The following is a 22382-nucleotide window of genomic DNA, read 5'->3' as shown; positions in this document are numbered from 1 at the left end:
TAAGGAATGATAATATTTATTAAAATGGAGAATAGCAAGTTATAAATTCTTACTTTATAATGATACCTTTTCAGAAATCAAGAAATTTACACTCCTTTAGAACACATAAATGAACATATTCATCGATACATCATCAACATATTATCAACGCATCATCAACATATTAGAACCCCAGGAGAGTCCTTAGTACACAAAACCCACTTGCACTGTGGAACAAATCAAGCCTTGGATGCCAAGAAGAATGACTTAACTTTCAGTGCGTCTCTCTATGGAATCTGATCATTTCATATTTTCATTAAAAGGCTAGAGCATCTTACTCATAAGTGGGTATTCTCGTTTCTGACACCACCTTGTCAAGCAACTGTAAAACTGACTTCATTTGAGACAAACTTTTTTGAAGTATTTGAGCCAAAATATTTCTAAAATATTTCTAGTTTATAAGAACACAAATGTGGGCCCTTTGTGCCCAGATTTCAACTATGCCCCCAGCAGTGCAGCCTTGGCATTTGGGGAGAGAAGTGACAGCAAGATCTTCTTCCAGATCCACTGGCTCACTAAAGACTTGCTCATTACTTAAATATCAGTCTTATTCATTCATGTCAGATTTTTTAAACCTGTTTTTAAGATGTCACATCCCCCGCCACTCCCACCAACTGCAAAGGTTTACATATGTCCATTTCAAATATATGAAAAATATAGAAAATATTAAAAAAGAAAGCAAGCAGTAACAAGCACTGTCAACATTCTAATACAACATTTCCCTCACTATCAGAATCTATTTGACTTCTGAATTCCAGCACAAACTTCTTTTTCACCAAAGTATAAAAACAATGTAAAACAGAATGGAATTTAATCTATTTGTTTCCTGAATTTGAAAAAGAATTTGGATAGAGGAAAGTATCTATACAGCTTACTATATAGCTCTATGTATTCACAGATATTTATAAATATGCATATGCAGCATTCTAGCTATATGTCAAAATGACATTATTGAGAAAACAATGTACTTATTTTTACAAAGCATCTCATGTTTTTCAGTAGGTAAGACCATTTAGGGTAGACAAAAGAAGTTGCAGCACCTTCTGCCAACACTTGCTTTCTTTTACTTTCTTATAATTTCTACAAGTATGAAACTATATATTTTGAATGCAATCTTTCTAAAATATATCAAAGGACTACTGTCATAAAATGCTTCTTTGTAATTAAAGATTAGGAAAACATACTTAAAAGATCTAAGTGAAGTACTGTTCAAAAATTAAAATCAGAAATGATTTTTTTGTTCATAAAGTAAATCAGTATTAGGTGTTTATCAAGTAGACACACAGTTTTAATTGTTACAAACAAAAATAAAATTACAGTGAAGCTAACCTCTGCAATAACAAGCAAACTACTTACTTTTGAAATATTCATGTTTCTTTTTGAATAACATCATTAAACAAGGAAATTAGATCCAGTTTCCCAGAGAGAAATCTTTCAGGACAGAAACAGTCTCATGAACATAGGAAATCTGTGAGCACCTGAACAAGAATAGACAACTCCAGGGAAAAATATGATGTCACTACCATGTGCCTTCATGTCTGGCCACAGACTAACATGGATATTTAAAAGCATGCTGTTCAGGGAAAAGTAAAATGTAACCACTTGTTTATAAAAAAGAAAATTCACTCCATTTGTATATGTAACATAAGTAACCAAACCTAAAACTTAACACGCACAGAAATCCCCAAAATAAAAACCCAAATTTCCCTTTACCTAAATTCATTATTCTCTAATCATATCACACCAACATCTCTATCTCTATTTAATGGGCAAAGCTCACTGGTGTGTAACTTCACATGTTAAGAAGAAGTATGTTATATAAAAACCAGACTCTTCAGCAGCAAAAGCACAAGTTTCATAAGAATACTACTCTTGAAGGAGTTTAGTAGAAAAATGTAACTCTAAAGGTTTTGGATTATATAAACTGAAATTAGGTCATATTTTTTGAAGATCTGAGAATTGGTTCTTTTATATTCCCCAAATTCTTTCACAGCTGTATGTTTATTGGATAGGGAGGCAATAAAAGGTAAAAAAAAAAAAAAAAAAAAAAGGGTCAGGGGTAAGCAGCTTTAGAAAGAGAAGCACCATTCCAATATCATTTCTAATTATCTACCTGACCAGTAACTTTGCTTTAAATAATCAATAGAATATTTGTAAAAGATTTCCTCATTCAAGTAGCATTCAGTATAAGCTATCTGTACTCCTGAACCATTAAGCCTTGAATTCAAAGTAGCATGAGTCCAAACACATCTGCATTAGAAAGGCTATATGCCCCCAACTCTAGGTCACGCTTTTCATTGTAGGCCTGACATTCAGAACATCAACAGACACATGCATTTTGAAGAAGGCACTATAACAGTTCCTACCTCCACATAGTCCTTGGCATGGCCCCAATCTCGCTTGGCATCCAGATTTCCCAAACTGAAACATTCCAGTTGTCCAAGGTAAATCTTAGCTACTGACCGACTGATTTTTCGAGTAACAAAATTAGCTCCTAAAAAGAGGCAAAAGATATATTATCAGTGAGGGACATTTGATATTTAACAGTTTGGTGAACCAAACCCAATCTCAGACTCTGGACATTTCTTTCATTCTGGTATACCACCTACCCCCATTTAAAATAATAAAAGAGAAGAAAAAGAAAAAAGATCATTAACTATCATTTAGACAAGAAGTTCTGATTCTATATGTCACATCAGCTCTACTTTCATAACAAACATTTTTTTCTTTGAGGGACGTCTTAACATTCCTAATTTGTTGCTTCAATATGCAACCCAGGCATTAGGCCAAAGAAAAACTGTCAGAATGCCAGTTTTTAAACAGAAAATTCAAAAGAGTTGTATAAAGGGAAATGCCAGAATGGACGACAGACATCTAAGACCACCCTGATTTTTTTAGGAAAACAAACATCATATATTCCTATTAATAATGCTATTTGGAGGCCCATGGGGAAAGGGGAAAATGTAACTCAGTTCACAGGATATAACTAGTTAAAGGAAACAAAAAAGGAATTTATTTGGGCTGCCTTTCTCTTAACAAAATAAGTGGTGATCACTCTTATTTAGAAACCTGCATACCCATCCAAATATAAAGTATGACAAGGCTCCTAGTCAAATGTTTCTCTGTATTATACTTACAGCAGTACCACCTCCCAACTTCATTTAAGTGTTATCTACAGAAATAAACTCCTGAATTTTGTATAAATATTTTGACACAGATGAAAGGTGCCATCCATTGAAGAAAGTATTAAAATTGTTTTAATGTTCTCTAGTATTAAATGAAAGTCTCTACCCACTTTTTGAAAAATCACAAAATTAAAAGGCACTTCTGAGACAAATTTATCCGAGCCCCCTAGGTGCCCCAGAATCTATATAAGGTTATCAGAGAGACCATTTAATGCCAAATTGTCAAGGCAACAACACACATATGAGTTAGCTAATAATGGCTTCATACAATTTGGATACATTTATATAATTTATCATATACCAATAACTTTACCTTAGTTCCTTTGCAGATGAAGCAAGGAGGCAAATATTGTTTTGTTTTATTTTTTGAGTTAGAGTCTCACTCTGTCGCCCAGGTTGGCATGCAGTGGCATGCTTACGGCTATCCCAGTGTCAAACTGCTGGGCTCAGGTGATCATTCCGCCTCAGTCTTCCAAGTAGCAAGAACTACAGGTGCACGTTGTTATGCCTGGCTAACTTTTTGATTTACTGTAGAGATGACGTCTCGTCAAGTTGCCCAGACTGTTCTCAAACCCATAGATTTAGGCAATCCCCTCACCTTGACTTCCCAAAGTGCTGGGATTACAGGCTTTAGCTACTGCACCTGGCCTAGGAGGCAAATATTGTGATGAAAGCTTTTGACTTCTAGAGAACTGGCACAGGAATAAGGGGGATATTTCTAAATAGGTTTTCTAAATTTTGGCAAGAATATGGACTAGGTTCAAACACAGTAGATTCATTTACTACAAAAACTTGGTATTATCATTTACACCAACACCGTATCATCAAAAAATACAACGGGACTACCGTAGAAATCCAAATTTTCCATTTTCCTTACCAATTTATAGGGTACAATAAGAAATCTAAAGTTTCAACTTTCTGCAGATATTTATAAAACACACAGAGGCCCTTGAAGAAAGAGTCTTCCAAAATGAAGAAGTATTTATTAGATATAATTCTTCTAAACCTATTATCAATTAACTACTAAATCTCCAATTTCCAATTGACATAACAATTAAGTTTAAATTTATGGTTAAAACTTAGGTTTGTTTATATTTATTTCAATGTCAGGATTACGCTATCAACCTAAAGTATACTAAACGCAAATCATATGATGAAGTTCCCAACACAAACTGTTTAGATTAACCTATGTATCAGTAAAGTAATGTTCAGGAGTCCAGTGGGTTTATTCTTTAAACCTGTGTTAATGAAGCACCATACCCTGAGGTGGGCACTGGAGATTTGGAAGTGAAGAAGCAGCACCCGCTCTGAGGTATCGCAGAGAGGGGCAGATGAACCAATAGAACAGGCCAAGTCCAGCACAGTAACAGGTTAGCAAGGAGGGAAATAGTTGGGTCCTATAACATGGCTGCCAGAGGCAGCACCCAAGAAATGCCCATTGGAAAATGAAACGGAATTGGGTCTCCAAGTAAGATTATGAAGGGATTAATCAAGCTATGACACAGGATGGTACTCCATGCAGGAGTGGGATTTGCAAAAATAGGATAGGGCCTTTCTCTTCTAACACATACCACACAACCCTATGATGGTTGAGGTACCTCCAGTGAGGCACTGCTCTAAGCTCTTTAAATGGGATAACTGATTTAATTTTCAGAGCAACCCATGGACTAAAAACTATTATTTTGTATATGCTAGGTCAACTGGTCATTCGAAAATAGGATACAAATCAAGATCCATATGACTATAAAACCTAGGATCTTCTATTACCAGGACTTGATTGTCATACTTTCTTATCTGGATCCAAACATTATCTTGAATAATTAGCCAAAAATAATTTTAAAACAAATTCTGAGTTGGGATCTCACTCTGTTGCCCAAGCTGGAGTACAGTGTCATGATCATGGCTCACTGCAGCCTCAAACTCCTGGGCTCAGATCATCCTTCTGCCTCAGCTTCCTAAATAGCTGGGACTACAGGCATGCACCACCACACCAGCATATTTTTTAAAAGTTTTTGTAGAAATGGGGCCTCACTATGCTGCCTAGGCTGGTCTTGAACTCCTGGGCTCAAGCAATCCTCCTGCCTCAGCCTCCCAAAGTGCTGGAATTAGAGGCATGAGTCACCTCACCCAATCTAATTAAAATTTCTAGCTCTGAAAACGTAATTTCAACTGCTATTAGTTAGAATGATATATTAAGATATAATTAACATTCCATACAACTCATCCATTTAAAGTGTACACTTCAGGGGGTTTCAGCATATTCAGAGAGTGGTACAACCATCACCATAATCAATTTTAGAACATTTTCACCACCACAGAAAGAAGCCCCATGCCCTTTAGCAGTCACTCACCATTTCTCCCAAGCTTGATGGCCCTAAGCAACTAATAATTTATTTTTTATCTCTACTGATTGCCATACATTCTGGACACCTCATATAAATGGAGTAAGTAATATATGGTCTTTTGTGATGCACATCTTTCACTTAACATAATATTTTCAAGAATCAGTCATGATGTAGCTTGAATCAGCACACCATTCCTTTTTTATGGCTAAATAATATTCCATTCTATGGGCATACCACATTTTATTTATCCCTTCATCAGCAGATGGACATTTGAGTTGTTTCCATCTTTTTAGCTATTGTGAATAATGCTACCAGGAACATCTGTGTACAAGTCTTTACGGATATGTTTCAATTTCCATTAGGTTTAGTAATTCTCAATTCTTCCTAGGATAGAATTACTGGGTCACATGGCAATTGCATATTTAACCTATCGAGGAACTGCAGACTTTTCCCAAGTGGCTGCACCACTTTATGTTTCCACCAGTAGGGAAATAGGGTTCTGATTTCTCCAAATCCTCCACAACACTTGTTATATTCTATCCGTTCAACTACAGTCATCCTAGTGGGTACCTGGTGGTACCTCATTGTGGTTTTGATTGACATTTCTCTGATAACTGCTCTCGAGCATCTATCTTTTCATGTGCTTTGGACCAGTTTTGTATCTTTTTTTGAAAAATGTCTATTCAGATCCTTTGCCCTATTTTTAAACTGGGTTACTTATCTTTTTATTCTAGAGTTGTAAGAGTTTTTTATGTTGCTGCATTCAAGTCTGATATCAAATATGTAATTTGCAAATATTTTCTTTAATTTTGTAGGCTGTCTTTTCACTTTCTTGATAAGTGCATTTTGAAGCATAGATGGTTTTTAATTTTGATGAAGTCCAGTTTGTCTGTTTTTGCTTTTGTAGCATGTGCTTTTGGTGTTATATTCAAGAAGGTTGTATTAATCCAAGGTCACGAAGATTTACTCTTGTATTTTCTTTTAAAATTCTATGGTTTTTACTCATACATTTGGATCTTTGATCCACTTTTAGTAAATTTTGTATATGGTGTGATGAAAGAATCCAACTTAATTTACTTACATGTGGATAACCCCATTGAACTGTTTTGGCACCTTTGTAAAAAAAATCCCTTAGTCACAGATAGGGGGCGTTATTTTTTACTTTCAATTTCATTCCAATGATCTGTATGTCTCTCTTTATGTGAGTACCACACAGTCTTGATTACTGTAGCTTTGCGGTAAGTTTCAGAATCAGGAAGTATGAGTTCTCCTACTTTGTTCACCTTAATGAATATTTTAACTATTCTTTGTCCCTTGAATTTCCATATACATTTTAGAATCAGTTTGTTGATTTCTGCAAAAACACCAATTGGATTCTTGACAGGGATTGTATTGAATCCATAGATCTATATAGGGATTATTTCTATCCTAATATTATTACATCTTCTGATCCATGAACACAAACGCCTTTCCATTATTTAGGTCTTTTAAAACTTCTTTCAACAATGCTTAGTTGTTTTCAAAGGATTTTTGTACATCTTCTGGTAAATTTGCTCCTAAACACCTTATTCTTTTTGTTGCTATCAGAAATGGAATTGTTTTCTTAATTTCACTTTCAACTTAATCTTAAACTATTTTTGAAACCATATGTTTCACTAGTTAATTCCCAGCAGGGTTATCCTTAATCCTCAAAATATTTCTATCTGGTACCAATCCTTCTTCCACTGCTTGCTTTAGTTTAAGTGCCTATATCAGAGTGGCTCTGTGCTGTAAAATACATCAGACACAGTAGTGAATAATGGGAACCCTTCTGCCAGATGGTCTAATGTCAATTTGTTTTCTGGCACAGCTTCTATGTCCTCTTCCTCTGTTAATTCCTCTGGTGTAGTGTCTATCAGCCCTTGAATTTCTCCAACATTCAAATCTTGAAACCTTCACTCCCTATCCTTTCTGTCATATCTATAAACTCTTTCATGATTTCCTTGATTGTCTCTGCTGTAAATCCTGTGAGGTTATATACAACATCTAGGCACAGTTTTCTCGGGCAGTAATTTATTGCTTCTGGTTTGGTGACTTTCACTGATTTTTCTATAACAATGGTATCTTCAATGATCTAAGCCCTCTAGACTTTCACAATGTTCTACCAGGATTCTTTTCCATAATATTGACAATCTTTTCCAGTCAGTACCAAGTGTAATGAATGAGCCTTAAGGTCCTTATGATCCCCGATATACAAGTTGAATTAGAGAACTTGTGGTTAGGGGTAAGCAGACTACTTTGACATGTTTAGTGTTTAACTTATGACATTCTGGTTGGCCAGGGTCATTGTCCAATACCAAAGAACTTTAAAAGTCAGTCTCTTATTGACAAGGCACTTCCTGACTTCAGGGACAAAGTGTCAATGATACCAGTATAGAAAAGGGATTCTCATTGCCCAGGCTTTCCTGTTGTATAACCAAAAGACTGACAGCTGGTGTTCATCTTTTCCCTTCAAGCCTTGGGGGTTAGCAGCTTTACAGTTAAGACCAACTGTATTTGCATAAGACAGTAGGGTTAGCCTATCTCTTCCTGCCTTAGATCCTTGTGCTCACTTCTCTTCCTTACTAATAAATATCCTTTGTGGCAATTTTTCCCCTAGAACAGGGCACTTTCTTCTGCATTAAAAACTTGTTCAGGTAGATAAACCTTTTCTTCAACGATTTTTTAAATGGTGTCTGAGAACTGTCTGCTGCCCCTCAGTTAACAGAAGCTGCTTCTCCAGTAAACTTCATTCTAAAATTATCAAACCATTCTTTGCTGGTCTTAAATTTTCTAGCATTAGCTCCTCATGATCCCTTTGCTTTAGGTTGTCATAATAACTTCACTTTTTCTCTAAGTCTATTAGAGTCTATAGCTGTGCCTGTCTTACAGCAATCCTGAAGCCTCATAAAAGCAGCATTTTCAATATGAGATAAAAACTGCAAGATTATCATGCCTGGTAACACAGTTGCAGTGACAGCTTCACAAATTTTCTTTTCTTTTTTTACAATCTTTCTTATGGATTACTAGTGGCATTGGATCCTTTGGTGTTATTCAAGGTTTAAGCATTGCAGTAAACACAATGAAAAATACGTGAGAAATGTGAGAGATCACTTTTTATTGTGATGCTCAATTTACTGGCAAGACAAGCTGCTAAGATAGAGATGATTAGTGTCACAAGGTATCTTAATGAATATTCACAACACTTGTGCTAAGTGCATAGTAACATGGTGGCTACACAATTATCACAGTAGTACAGTATGTACCACAGTTAATTTTATGCAGTTACGACTTAATACTGCATCTTTGTGTTTATTTACATGTCTCTAGACTGAGAATATACAGTCTGTGCTGAATTTGGATAGATTTTAACTTTTTATAATAGATTTATGTATATTTCATGGTAGTAATTGAAAAAATAGACTAATATCTACATATACTTTATGAATTCATGATATACCTTTTTCTTATTTCTTGACATTTCTAGGCTATGCAGTTCATCTGTTTTTCCTTACTCTCTCAAATCTCCAAAACTTTTTCCAATATAATTACTGAAACAAATCCACATATAAGTGGACCCATGCAATTCAAACTTTGTGTTGTTCAAGGGTAAGTTCTATTTCTATTAGTCATAAATGTTTGCTGTCTTGGAATTTTTATTGTGATAAATACTTTTAAACAATAATGTTTTTGTTTTTGTTAGGTATTTCTCTTTTGTATTTCTCCAGAGTAAGCCCAAGGTTAGGGAAAGATTAGAAGAGCAACATCAAAAATTCAAATAAAAAATTTAATATTCAACACTAGCATTCAAAATAGGATTCTGTATCAAGGCATTCAGTTTGAGAGTAAGTCTTCAAGGGAAAAAGTTTTTTTTCTAAATAATTTTAGAAATTATTCAGATGCAGGCCTAGGGCAGCTGCATCAACTACACTAAGCAGTGAAGTGACACTCTCCCACAAGATACAGCAGTGGCAAGAGAGCCAGCAGACCTTCATGGATGGACTCCAAAGTGGTCCTACAATGGTGAGGGGAGAAGACCCTATAGTTAAGGCTTGAAGGTATGGCTACCTAGGTATGACACCCCAGGGTCCTAGGCAAAGTCAAGCCCATGCATTTTACCAGTAGCAAACACAATAGGCAGAGTCAGACCTGGGACTAATCCCACCCCCTTCATGGCTACCATGCAAAAGAGTAGCAGACCAGTGAGTCTACAGCTGAGATAAAGAGCCATCCAGAGCTATCACATGCCACCTGAGGACCCAGGTGTGCCTCTGTCAACACAGAACAAGCCATATACATGTTCTATATAGTCATGTACCGCATAATAACATTTAGGTGAAGGATAGGCTGCATACATGACAGTGGTCCCACAAGATTAGAATGAAGTTGCCCCATATAGGTGTACCATTTTAAATATTTTATGTAGCATTTTTACTGTACATTTTCTATGTTTAGATATGTTTATATACACAAGTACTTACCACTATGTTGCAATTGCCTATGGTATTCAGTATAGTCACATGCTATGCAAGCCTAGGAGCAGCAGGCTATACCATTTAGCCTTGGTGTGCAGTAGGCCATGCCACCCAAGTCTATGTAAGTCACTCTATGATGTTTACACAATGACAAAATCACCTAATGACACATTTCTCAGAATATATCTTCATGGTTAATCAATTCATGATATAGCTAGGTGCTATCTTGAAGGGAAACAAGGGCAGACTAGCTTCAATATTATGCTATAGCAGACACCGAACTTCATTTTTAAACTTAATTTGTTCTTTTTGAAAAACAAGTATAAATAAACTTTTAAGGACTACATTAGTTTCCTACAGCTGCCATAACAAACTGCCCAAAGTGGGTGGCTTGAAACAACAAAAATGTATTGTCTCACAGTGCTAGAGGTCAGAGGACAAAATCCAACAGGGTTGTGCTCCTTCTGGAAGATCTAGGGGAGAACCCTTTCTTTGCCTCTTTTAGTATATTATGCCTCCAGGCATTCCTTGGCTTGTGGTCACACCACCCAGTCTCTGCCTCCATGTTCACACTGCCTTCTCTCTGTTTCTGTGTCTTGCCTCATCTGTGTATTATGAAGATCACCCTGATAATCCCGGATTCTTAATTATAGCTGCAATGACCCCTTTTCCAAATAAGGGCAAATTCACAGGTTCCAGAAATTAAGATATTGGACATATCTTTTTGAGGACTGCCACCTATCCCACCATAAGAACCAAAGGTTAGAATATTTGAGCTATATGATAAAACATAAGTGGGGCACTGTTTCTTTACTTAAATATCATCTTAAGGGTAATTATATATCTTTCATGAGCACAATTGTCAAATAGGGTCTCCACTTCCACAAGATTAACTTAAAGGTGATAAAATAAGATTTCTGTCTGTTTTTAGCTAGACAAGTTTGCCTCTGTTAACTTGAATAGCTCTCTGGGTCTTTCTTCAGAGAATATACACTTATTTATAATCCTGGACTGGAAATGCTGTGTGTATCCCTATGTTTACCAATTTCCTTTCTCATTCTCACAACATTTTTCTTCTGGCATAATTTTCCATCTTAAAATGCATTTTTTGAAATTCCTTTAATGCAAAGATATCTGGCTCATACTTGAAAGTGCTAAGTGTACAATTCCAGGTTGAAAATTATTTTCTTTTTCATGCTGATGGTATCCTCCCATTGTCTTCTGGTTTCCAGTTTTTGCTAGGGAGAAGTGTGCTACTGGTCTGTCATTCTTTTGCAGGTAATCTGCCTTTTTTCTCTAGTTAGTGTAAAGACATTCCTTTTGTCTTTGACATCATGGGTTTCAATGCCATATGTCTAGATATGGCTTTCTGTTCAGTGTCCATAGCTCTTCCTTACATCTGTGACTCCTTCATCAGGTCTAGAAGTTTCTCAGCAGCTATCTCTTCAGATATTGACTCTTCCTCACTCTTTCTTTTCTACAGAATGTTGGATTTCTCATTTTACCTTCCAATCTCTAAACTGTTTTTTGAAAACATGATTTTCATCTCTTTGTCATTCTCCACAATATTTTGGATAATTTTCTTAGAACCATCTAATCATCCTTCAGCAATCTAATCGTTAAGTCAGCCATTTAATTCTTTATTTCAATATTTTTTTCTGCGTATCTAAAGTTCTCTTTTGCTCTTTTTCAGGTTTACCTAAGCATTTTCATATTTTGTTGTTGCTTATTTTTTGTGATATCCTTTTTATTTTACTTAAACATGTTTTTATAATTTTATATTCTGAATTTAATAATTCTGATATTTGAAGTTCTTAGAGGACTCATTTCTTATTTATTATTTCTGCCGACTTATTTCTGATGGTGGTTTGTTTCCATGTGCATTTGGTGAGAGTTCCTATTGACTAACCTTAATTTGCTGGGAACCAGAGGACATCAATGTGAAAGTTGTCTTCCCCCTGAGAGGATCAGTGTTTGTCTCTCTTGAAAGCCAGGCATTACCAATCCCTGGGATCCTCACCCAGGTTAACAAGGTTCTGTTCTTCCACATGGTTGCCTTCTATTAAGAGGCTGGGTGTTCCCTAAAGGCCTATGGAAGTTACCACTTCACCCTATGTGACTGAGATGAGACACCATTTGGCATCCCTGGTGCTCAGAGAAATAAAGAAATTGCATTTGTTCTGCACAGCTAGATGTACCACTGTGAACACATGTATTTATATTTTCAGAAATATAGACATTCAGAAAAATTTGTTTTTTATGTTTTATATGGAGTATGTGTGTACAATGAGTATATATGCACATAAAAATTTATATCTAAATCTAAGTCTTTTCTCACCTTTTTATCCATACCAAATTTCTGACTCAAACACAAACAAGTCATTATCAGTAATGATTTTTTTCACATACCAAGAAAACTGCACTTTTTTCCTTATGAAACTGTGAATTTTAAGATCTTTTCATTGTGCTTCTACTACTTTTCACACAGGGCCTCACTTCCTATGAAGACAGACAACTGAGACTGCTGTGAGACCTTTCCAGCACCAACACCCCTGGGGATGGCTCAGACACAGAGGCAATGCCAAATGAATAGCATCGGGCTTTGTTCTTCTGTCCAATCCTTATGTCAATGAGTATGCACGTGTGCGTGCACATACATACACAGTCCTTGTTTAACTCAAACTTTCTACTATAATATCATGAAGTACTCCAACATAACCCTTGTAGTGAGATATCTTCTATAATAAATATTGAAGGAAAAGAACTGACAAAATTTAGGACATTGATTTTTAATTACCAGCATTAAACTTGAGATGATGGAATTATCGTTAAGACATAAATAGCAGCACCCTTATTAAAATTAAAAAACCTGATTTGTTTTTAAATCCCAGTCTGTTCCACAATGTATTACTTCAATAGAGATTTTTTTAAAAAGAGACAGTGCAACCTTGGGTATCCTATGAAGGAAGAAACACTGAAGGAGGTACACTGAATTCCACTCGAGACAATTCTGCTTATTACATTACACAAAGTTATTTCTTTTGAAATATATTTTTTTCATGGCTCTAAAATTATACTGTTTAAACTCTCAGAAACAATGTAATTCTGCATATGTGGCAATTTTTATTGTTTGTATGTACACTTATACAAAATTGTGTACAATTTTTATAAAAATTGGGTATAATTTTAAATAAAAATTGTATATGTATATACATACAATTTTGTGTATGTATATGCATACATACATATATATGTAAAATTTATCTGCCAACATCCAAAATGCATTTGAGGTAACCACAATTTCTCTTAAAAAAACTCCATTCCATTGCCCAGTATTCATTCAAAAGTTTTTGACTTCAATATTTTTTTGGAGTTAGATTAAGTACAAAGACAGTTTGGATGGCATTCACTGGAAAACAGAAATCATTCCAATTTATCCTGAACCCCATGTGAACCTCCGCCTTGGGGCCCTATATTTTTCCCCTGTGGTAATCTCTGGACACCCCACTGAGAACTGCCTGGGCCATGGCTTCGTACAGACAGGGTGTAGAAAGAAGAGACACTGAGAAGGTCATGCCTGACTGAGCAGACGACTGAGATCAGAGAGATCATACCTCATTTGCTCACCAACCTATGCCAAGAGCAACACTATTTAACTGTAGGTACTCAAAATCCAATGGGCATGTTTAAAGAAATCTCAGGCTTAAAAGAGGACAATTCACAATGTGCATTTGTCAGGAATAGCTACGACCTTTTGGTAACTATTTATAAATATGTGTTCAAAGAGAAAGGTTTGAACTACTTTGTTATTTGCATCAAATGTTCGATGCATTTCCCACTGATATTGATATAATTCAAATTTATAAATCTTCATTTCAAGGCTTCTCAAACTTGGCACTACCGACATTTGGGGCTGTCCTATGCATCACAGAGTGTTTAGCAGCATCCCTGCCTTTTACTCACTAGATGCCAGTAGCACTCCCTCAATTACAAAAGCCAAGAATGTTTACAGGCACTGCCAACCTCTGGGGAGACAAAACTGCCCCAGTTGAGAACCACTGTGCTTGTCAAACAAAACAACCTTGGCAAAAACAAAATGCCACCAAATCAAAACAGATTTATATGTAAAAGCTAAGCTTACCCACAGGTACACTATATTATCTCTACTCATTAGAGACAATTACCAAACTATCAGGGAACTAGTAAACACAAAATACAAAATTAAATCATGATGAGACATGGGTGAGTTTTCATCTAATATCAGGGCAAACATGAGCCTGACCTTCAGAGAAGGGTCTAGGCTGAAAGTACACATTTGCGAGCAATACATGTATGGATGGTATCTCAAGTTCCAAGACCAGCAGAAACCACCAAGAAAGGGAAGCAAGAAAACAGAAATGGTTAAGGAACCAAATCCACTAACACTACAGTGTTTAGAGGTCTGACAGATGAGGAAGAAGTGACAACGAAGACAGACAAGGAGAAAGCAGCAAGCCTGAAGCCAAAGTGCAGAGGGTCCTGAAAGTCTGGAAAACCTGTGTCCAAGAGGGAGGAACCACCACAACAGCTGGGTCAGAAGGACAAAGACAAATGGAAGTGACCCTGGGGTATGGCAGTCTGAAGGTGAATGAGGCTCTGATCAGAGAGCATCCGAAGAATGTGGACAAAGTCCAAGGGAATAAAGATAAGGGAATAAGAGAGAATGGAGGTGAGATTTCAGAGACAACAGTCAACTTTTCTGAAAATTTCTGCTGTCAGGAAGAGAAAGGAGTGAGATTGGGAGTTTATTTCAAGATGGGAGAGAAGGGAATGATCTAGTGTGAACAAGAAACTGATGCAGAAGAGAGCTGCAAGGTGCTGACATCAAGTCTTCGAGGAGGTAGTAAGACAAGGAGCACCAGAGACAATTCACCCATGTCACAGGAGAGAACATAGGTAGAGCACAAACAGACAGATGTGCTCAGATATAAAACCCTGAGGACGTCTCTTCCCCCTCAAACTTAAACACCCCACTCTGACTGCAGGAGTTGGTCTCTTCTCCACCACACCTCCCTCAGCAAATGCAGGGCTCTCCTCTTCTCTGTGAGATGTCTGTATGCACATGTTATTGCCCAACCATTTGGCACACCAAATGCCACCTCGATGGCAGCATATCTTTCTTCATGCTCCTCAATATCCCCTTGCAAAGTCAGCCTGCTCTCAGTACGCTCCCCTGCGATTTTTAGTTTACGTATCTCAAATATAAGCTTTTAAAAGACAAACATGACATTCTGTCTCTTGCACCAGTGTTAACATGGTACCTAACACATGACAGATGTTCAATATTTCCAGAAGACAGAGGGACACAGAGCAACTCCACAGTTTAAACAGCAAGACTTCTTTTCATTTATAGACAGGACATAATAAGCCTAGTTCTTTCGTTTCTTCTGCCATAATTTCAGATTCTCAGAAATGATTAAACTCCTCAACTGTCATGTTTGTTTTTCAAGGATGTGCACACCAATAAGTATAATGGTAATACCACAGATGCCAGTTAAAGACACAGAAATGAGCTGTCACTTCTCTGCTCTTGTGTTTGCAGAGACCTCTGTATACTTTCACCTCCATAATAAGAGATGGGGTGGGAAGAGGAGGGGAGGGATATGATAAAGAAGGATCAAACTTTGTCATGGAAGAGTATCAAATTCAATCCATTCAATATATAAAGGAATGAAAAGTTCAGGGGATGAAAATAGAGATAGGTATATCATCTTTTGAAATCAACTCCTTTTTGTAGAAATGATTTACTGGCATTTAAAAATGACTTACACCATATAATTCTACATTATGCTTGGGCTTTATTAAAGAATTGACAGTTATTTCACAGACAGTAATATTCATACGTCTATTTGACAATGTTCATACTTAAACCTCTTGGATTAAAATTTCTCTTTAGTGTTCATGTCGACTCAGAAATGTAGTGACATTTAAGAAGTAAAGCAGAGCCACTTCATATAAATTTCATGTTCAAAATAACTTAAAAAAATAGCATTGACTTATAGTCATCCCAGCATAACAACTGTAAATTAACAAAATCTTCAAAAGAACTTTGACTCAAATTCTTCATCTGATATACAGAACACTGGGACAAGACAAGTGTCTATAAAATGAAGCAATTGTGTCTCCTTTGACAATCTTCTCACTTGGCTCTCATGATAGTTTTGTTATTCTCTCCTGTCACAGAAAAGTAAATATATGCAATACCCTGAAAACAAATGAGTACAAATAATATTTATCTACCCAAAGAAAGCAAGTAACATTGTCTTCTCTGTGATAACTGTTGCTAATATTCAATGTGGACTTTCAATCGTTTTTCAAGAAGGGTCAGTCTCCAAGAGCAAGAATAATAAGAAACACAGGATTACTCCTAAGGATTGTGTGCCAGTCAGCAAGCACTGCCTTAATCTTGTTGAAATGGTATATAAATATAATATCAAGGAATGAAAAATCCCAGGAAGAGAAATGATGGCTTCTTTATTTGTTACTTAGCCTCTCTCCTCAAATAATATCTACAACGTCTTCCATTTCCTGGTGTCTCCAGGGCCTTAGCCAGAGGCCTGAGGAGACAGAGAAGCACACAGCAGGTAGCTGCATGCTGCTCAGGCTTCCAGAGCAGGGCAGAAACTGCCTGAACTGCAATAGAGAGTGAAGCATAAGGTGCATTTTCTGGAAATTAGATAATGAGCAAAAAAAGACATTTGCTCAGTGCTAGATAAGACGTTTTTAAGACATGCTGACACTAGGCCATAATATGCAAGGAGATAAACTGTTTCACACTTTTTTCTTTTCTTTTTTAAGGAGCCTTGGCTTGAGTTTTAGATATGCACTTATATCTCAAGAGGTCCTTATTTGATTTGCATGATAGCAATGTCTATGAGCTGCAAAACCCAGTATTTTTCAAGCCTGGTGTGGTGGCTCATGCCTATAGTCCCAGTTACTTGTGGAGCTGAAGTGGAAAGATCCCTTGAGCCCAGAGGATCTTTTGAGCCCAGGATTTCAATTCCAGCCTAAGCAAAACAGAAAGACCCTGCCTCTTAAAAAACACAAACAACAACAACACATATGAAACCCAATATTCTTCAAATCAGTTAAGAAAAATACTGTTAACAGAAGCAAAAAGCAAATTTAACAATCACATGAAACAGGCAAACCATATAAGTAATTCTGAAAAAATAAAGGTGTCTGCCATTCAGCAATATCACTAATAAGGTACTCACAGGATAGTTTCTATAAACTAAACACAATGAAACAGCTTTTAAATGTTAGTAAACTGAGTTATAAGATAGCTTAGTTCCAGTTTCTATGTCAACTATGCAACAAAATTCATGTGAAAGATTGACTTCCATACTTTATTTTTTTTTTTTTTTTTTTTTTTTTTTTTTTGAGTTGGAGTCTCACTCTGTTGCCCAGACTGGAGTGCAGTGGCCGCTCCCGGCCACCGCAACCTCGCCTGCTGGGCTCCGGCGATCCTTCCACCTCAGCCTTTCAAGTAGCTGGAATTACAGGCATGCGCTACCACGCCCGGCTGATTTTTTGATTTATTGTAGAGATGAGGTCTCGCTGCCCAGGCGGGTCTCGAACCCGCGGGCTCAGGCAATCCACTCACCTCAGCCTCCCAAAGGCGCGGGATTACAGGCTGAGCCACCGAGCCCGGCTTCCATACTTTATTTAATCATTTCCTTTGTTTCACTAATTTTAGAACTTCTAAACCTAAAGAAGGAACAAAAAGTCAAACAGGATCAAGAAAGGGGGCTGCTGTGACTGGAACAAAGCTCATTTTGAGAAATGAAGTTTGATGGAAGGGACAGGGCTCCCTAGCATACGGTAATAGGTTGTTGCAGTTCTATAGTCAAGCTGCATGGGTTCAAATCCTATACCTCTCACTTACTATGGGAAGGTAATTGAACTTATCAAAACTCCTATCTTCTTACCTGTAAAACGAATATAACCAAAGTCACTATAAAGTTTTACCACGGCGGAAGCCCCAAACACCTGGAATTTATTTATTAAAAATTGTGTTTTTATTCTTACATGTTTAAACTTCAGTCACCTTCAAAACACTCACCATTTACTCCAATACACCTGCTGAGATACTTTTCCACTGCTCAAAACAATTTTAGAACTCATCAATTTTGATGCTTTTTAGTGCTTCTGCAGATTTTTGTTTTACCTCTCCCACATCAGCAAAATGTTTCCATTTTAAGACTTTTTTCATTAGGAAAAGAAAAAAGTTGAATAGGGCAAGATCAGGTGAATAGGGAAGGTGGGGCATAGGGGTCATACCATTTTTGGTCAAAATCTGCTGAACACTCAGCATGGTGTGGGCAGATGCGCTTGTAAATCACCCACCAAGAAATGGGCAAACACACTAAAAGAATCTCTGCCCAAAAATTCACTGAAGCCAAACGAAGTCTCTCACAACAACTCTAGCTGGTACACCTGATGCCAATGGATCCTAGAACATTTACCTAGCAGGGAAAGCTTGTTCTACAAAATAAATCTGGGTTTTTTTTGAGTCCCCCTTGTATTATGAGGATTAAAAGAGATGAAGGGCAGAGTATCTGACATGTGGTTAGAGCTAAATAGCTGTTAGCTGCTATGCAATCATTACCATTACTAGTATTACTAACAGTCCTGTAATTTGAAACTTTTAAAAGATGTAAGCAATTAGTTCAGCAGCACTCTAAACTTCTCAAGAAGGATTTGTGTTTTAAAATTCCAGTCTTGCCAGGCGCAGTGGCTCAAGGCCGTAATCCCAGCACTTTGGGAGGCCAAGGCAAGAGGATTGCCTGAGCTCAGGGGTTCCAGGACAGCCTGGGCAACTTGTTGAGACCTCGTCTCTACAATAAATCAAAAAATAAGCCGGGTATTTTTTGGTAGCACACACCTGTAGTTCCAGCTACTAGGAAGGCTGAGGTGGAAGGATCAACTAAGCCCAGCAGGTCTAGGCTGCGGTAGCTGTGAGCGTGTCACTGCAATCCAGCCAGGGCAAGAGTGAGACTGATTCAAAAAAACCCAAAAAAACAGTCTTAGATGCACTTAAAAGACAGCAAAGGAAAAGCGGATATGCTGAAAACATCACGCGGACGATGGAGGCTTTGAGGGAAGAGGCCACAGGGCGTGCTCACTTATCAACTGGAGGGATGAGGAGTGTGTGGCAGGCACAGCCACCTGGATCTCCTAGGAAGCCACATTGTCTTACTGAGTAAAACTACAAAGCGAACAGTCACAGCCAAACTCAGACATGTGTTAGCGGCTATCCTCCAGGCAGGGGTGCCACTGAATTCCCAATTCATGGGGAGCACTCAACTCTGCTAATCCCCAGTGTGGTCCTCAAAGTGGTCCAGAAAAGCAATTTCATTTTCATAGCCACCAATCTTAATTAATGCAGTGAAATTCATCAGTGTCTAATCAGTCTTCTTGTTCATTTTTTAAAGAGAAATATACACCATTTTTAAAATAGGTGGTATCAGCTCATTTTAGTTCTGGGTATAGAAGATGATATTCTGCTTTCTAATTTTCAGTTCTCTGTCTTATATTTCCTTCCTACAGGAAATATTTCCTTGTGCTTCCAGATTTCTCAGTGTCTAGCACTCCAGAATAAATGTCCTCTGTGAATTTCTGCGTATTCAGTCCTATGGCCCTGCATGGGAAAATGTTAATACTAAGGTTTTTGGTGACCCACACTGTCTTCTTCCAATAAAATTAACCAGTGCTCCTTTGAGAAACACAATTATTTTCCTTAAAGAAAAGGTTAATTCCTTTTGTGCAAATTAACTATTAGGATCATAAGAGGCACTTGGACCAGGGTCACACTGTTTCCAGTGTAACTCTACTCAGTCTTCTTTAACATCATGTAAACATGGGGGCTTCCCTATTCCATTGGTAGTGTCATGCTGCAGACCTACCCTTCTCACTGCCAGGGAGGGCTTTTTGTTACTGGACTGTATTTTCACTTGCATCCCCCTCATGGGCTCAATATGCTCATATACATCCTGCTTTAGTGCCTCTTCAGAAGTCACAAATTTACCAGAGGACATTAAAAAAAAAAAACAAAAAACAACCGAAGGCAGAAATAAGTCTTCTTTAACAAAATTATGCTCACTCTGGAAATCTTTCACTTTCAGCATCATTAGGGTCTGTCCACACCAGGAATGTCTATTTACCAATGCCTGGGAATTAAACAGCCCATCAACAACAGGAGCTCAGAACATTCTTCTAACACTTGATAGCCAACATCCCGTCAGTTACTCTGTCAAGTCTTATCTACTTTAATTATCACTTGCCAAGCTCTGAAAGCTTAACTTTTTAACTTGCTCAGGGAAAACAGGTGTCTGTCCCTTTATTCAGTTTCCCCTTTATTATTATGACATTTTAAATTGTAAGGTAGTACAAATTGTATGTTTCTAGGTGGGACAAGAGTAGTAGCGGTGGTAATAATAATGATGGGCTAATAATTGTATTTATACTCTTTCTTTTAATGCTCATAACAACCCTAAGTGAAGACTATGATTATCCCATTTTACAGATGAGAAAACTGAGACTCAGATTAAGAAACTTGACAAAGTCACTCATCTAGCAAGTGGTGGAACCTGAATTGAATTCAAGTAGTTGAATACTTCTGTGTCTTTATCTGAACCAGTTAAAATAAGGAACAATATTCCATAACAAATATAGAAAAGAAAGCTCTGATTTAAGATAAATTTTGACAAAAAAGCAAAACGTTATTCAAAAAAGTGTAACTTATAATTAGTAAAACTTAAGTTATAATTGGACCTCACAAAGCAAAATGTTTTTTTTCCCTGTTTTGTAATTTTGTTGACACTATACGTGCTTCAAGTAAGATTTCCACAGGACCATTAATAAAAATATATGTATCATTTTAAAAACTACTTGAGGGTTTCATTAATTTTCTCAAGGGTCTTTCATGAATCCTTGATATTTATCCATAAAACTTTCATTCATCATCTTTTTTTGACTTCCTTAATTCAAATGTTAGCTGGTTTACCTGCTAAAATCTCATCTGCAAATGGCTTTTCCTATAATTCCAGCAATTCTCCAATACTACTTACATTTTATCTCCAGAAATTCTCCAATACTACTTACATTTTATCTCTTTGCAGTTCACGGATGCCTCAGTAACTAAGCATCACTTAGATTCCTGGCTTTGGTTTACAACCATCTCCAGCTGGTTGGCCCTGCCGCACTCACCTTTCTTGCCTTTCTCTTCTAGTAGCATCAGAATCCCACTAACAGAATTGGCTCCAACTGTGTCTTTCAAACTAATTCTCTAGGATTCAGCATTGAAAATACAGGAAGAGAGAACAAAAGAGGTAAAAAGGAAACAAACAAATCTTCAAAATCTATCAGCGACTGTATCACTCCTCTCTCTATGAGCTTTCTGTTGCCTTCACAGTGGTTGACAAGGCAGGTGATCACCACATTGCCCCTATCAGGTGGGCACTCTCATCCTATGGTTGATAACACAGGCGACTGCCACAACACCCCTATGAGGCAGACAGAATCATCCTATGATTGGTAAGGCAGGTGATCGCCACATTGCCCCTATCAGGTGGGCACTGTTATCCTCTCAATGTGCAGATGAGGAGACTGAGGTCTCAGGAAGTAACTTGCAAAAATGCAAAGAGCCACAGAGTGATCGAGCTCTCTGTGTACACTGCCTGGTTATAATGCAGAGAGCTGTGCTGTGTGCGATTAACAGTTTGGTTTCAAACACAAATGTCACATAAATCATAAAAACATTAAAAAAGAAAACCTTGAATGCAATTTACCAATCCCAGAAGTCTCACCTCAGTAGGTGGGAGGGACTTCATTCTGTTTGGTGGTAATAACCACCTCCATTAGTATTGCTTCAAAAGTCTTTTATGTTTAAGCAATTACACCTCATCTCCCCACAGAGAATAACATGGGCCAGACAGCTATGTGATCGCCAAGTGTACATGTCATCCGTGAAGTATCATAGTCTACAAATGCAATGGTAAACCAGATGATGTCACTTGTGCCCCAACCAGAAAGGCCACCCAGGACCTAGTGGGTCCAAGGGTAGTGGCCAACAATCTAACCATTTACGAACAGACAAAATGGCATTGTGTAAAACCTATAATGCTCTACTGAGCTCCAGCAAGAGATTACTTCATCTCCTGATTTCACAATGGGCAGTTAAAATTTTTTTCAATAATTTAGGGCTCTGGTGTCCAGGTAAAAAAACAAAACAAAACACAAAGTACCTTTGAGAGATAGAAATACAAATAAAATATTGA

At 37.2% G+C, this 22382-nt stretch overlaps 1 protein-coding gene across 1 annotated transcript in view; it reads right to left on the bottom strand.

The window, feature by feature from the left end:
* LOC103261063 (GDP-mannose 4,6 dehydratase-like) overlaps positions 1-22382 on the bottom strand; it is a 261513-nt gene that overhangs the window by 225640 nt on the left and 13491 nt on the right. The window contains exon 4 of the mRNA XM_021712670.1: positions 2406-2533. Coding sequence (XP_021568345.1) covers positions 2406-2533 — 128 coding nt within the window. The remainder of the gene's footprint in view (positions 1-2405; positions 2534-22382) is intronic.

This window comes from Carlito syrichta, unplaced genomic scaffold (genome assembly GCF_000164805.1).
Source record: "Carlito syrichta isolate Samal-C Ts95f unplaced genomic scaffold, Tarsius_syrichta-2.0.1 Scaffold303584, whole genome shotgun sequence".
NCBI classification, from domain to species: Eukaryota; Metazoa; Chordata; class Mammalia; order Primates; family Tarsiidae; genus Carlito; species Carlito syrichta.
Note: the sequence above shows the minus strand (reverse complement) of the source record. Positions and strands in the feature narration are given on the sequence as shown.